At 56.7% G+C, this 1230-nt stretch overlaps 1 protein-coding gene across 1 annotated transcript in view; it reads left to right on the top strand.

Moving 5' to 3' along the window:
* The first annotated feature begins 1123 nt into the window (after window positions 1–1123).
* LOC103906286 (ras-related and estrogen-regulated growth inhibitor) overlaps window positions 1124–1230 on the top strand; it is a 13059-nt gene continuing 12952 nt past the window's right edge. The window contains exon 1 of the mRNA XM_009288161.1: window positions 1124–1162. Within this exon, the coding sequence (XP_009286436.1) occupies window positions 1124–1162 (39 nt within the window). The remainder of the gene's footprint in view (window positions 1163–1230) is intronic.

Below are 1230 nucleotides of genomic sequence, written 5' to 3'. Positions count from 1 at the left end.
CCTCTCTCCAGCCAGAGCTTTGCCCTGGCAGCATTAACAGCTACGGCTCTCCCGTTGGCAGCAGCAATGCTTTAGATAACCCTTCTCCCCGTTCAAGGTGAGACACCCACTTAGGCGCTGGTTGTGTGCTAATGCCTTCTGTAGGCACCAGCGATGTTTACTTTTGACACATGATACGGACTATAAATATCGGGCGGGTTTCGTGTTACCTTGAGCACCATCCAAGGCGGCGTGGATGGTCTGTGCTCTGTTGCAAGCAAAGTCACCCAAGATGGTCAGGCAGAGAGATCCCCGTGCCAGAGAAATGACTAAAGCCTTTGGAAAAGAGACCGAATCCCTAGCGCAGGCATTTGACTGCTCCACACCCTTGGTCAGGTCTCTTCTGCTGGAGTTTGCAGTGCTGGTGTCATCCGTCCACCTGCGCCGCACGGGCAAGCTGCGTCCTGGAGTTTGCTGAAGACAATCGAGATGTTGCTGGTCTTTCCCCTTCTTCCCAGCACTCCGTGCACCCACAACACACATCTATGCCCGCTCCAGCTGCTGCGCTTGTATATACACACGCACACATAACCCCTTGCTCTTGGGTACACCCTTACACTGTTGTTTAACAGCCTTGCCGTGCTGCTGCACCAAAGCACATGCAGAGTTTGGTTCCAGGCCTGATGTGAAGTCTTAGCTCTTTGATATCAATGGGGATTTAGTCACTGATTTGTGCGGAGCCAGGATTCATTCCTTACCTCGCTCGTGGTTGAGGCAGGGGCTGGGCGATGTGCTACCACCGGGGTCCGCCCAGCCGAGTTTGGTGAGGACCACACTGCACCTGAAAGGTGGGACGAGGGGAAAGACTGGGGACTAAGCCAACGTGTCTTGTCTTTATTAACTTGTCTTGCACACAGAAGCGGCTGAAGATGAAATCGTGATTTCATGCAGGGATTTCGGGGGGGAGGCAGCACCCTGGCCGTGTTTCCCAGTCTGGGGAGGTGTTGCACCGCTTCTCCACTCTTTCCTCACTTTGCCCCCTTTTAGGTGAGCAGCTCTCCAGGCCAGCAACTGCCTTTCGTTTGGCGAAGGGTCCCGGCGAGAGCCACCCAGAGCTGCTTGCGAGCGGGGAAACTGAGGCGCGATGCCCGAAGCGCCCCTCTCCCAGCTTCTCCGGGACGAGGTAGGGGCCACCCCTGCTGCCTGACCCGGCTGGCCCGGGGGGCACCACCTCCGCGGGAAGGAGGAGGA

This window comes from Aptenodytes forsteri, unplaced genomic scaffold (assembly GCF_000699145.1).
Source record: "Aptenodytes forsteri isolate BGI_AS27 unplaced genomic scaffold, ASM69914v1 Scaffold329, whole genome shotgun sequence".
NCBI classification, from domain to species: domain Eukaryota; kingdom Metazoa; phylum Chordata; class Aves; order Sphenisciformes; family Spheniscidae; genus Aptenodytes; species Aptenodytes forsteri.
This window is presented reverse-complemented; position numbering and strand designations above follow the sequence as displayed.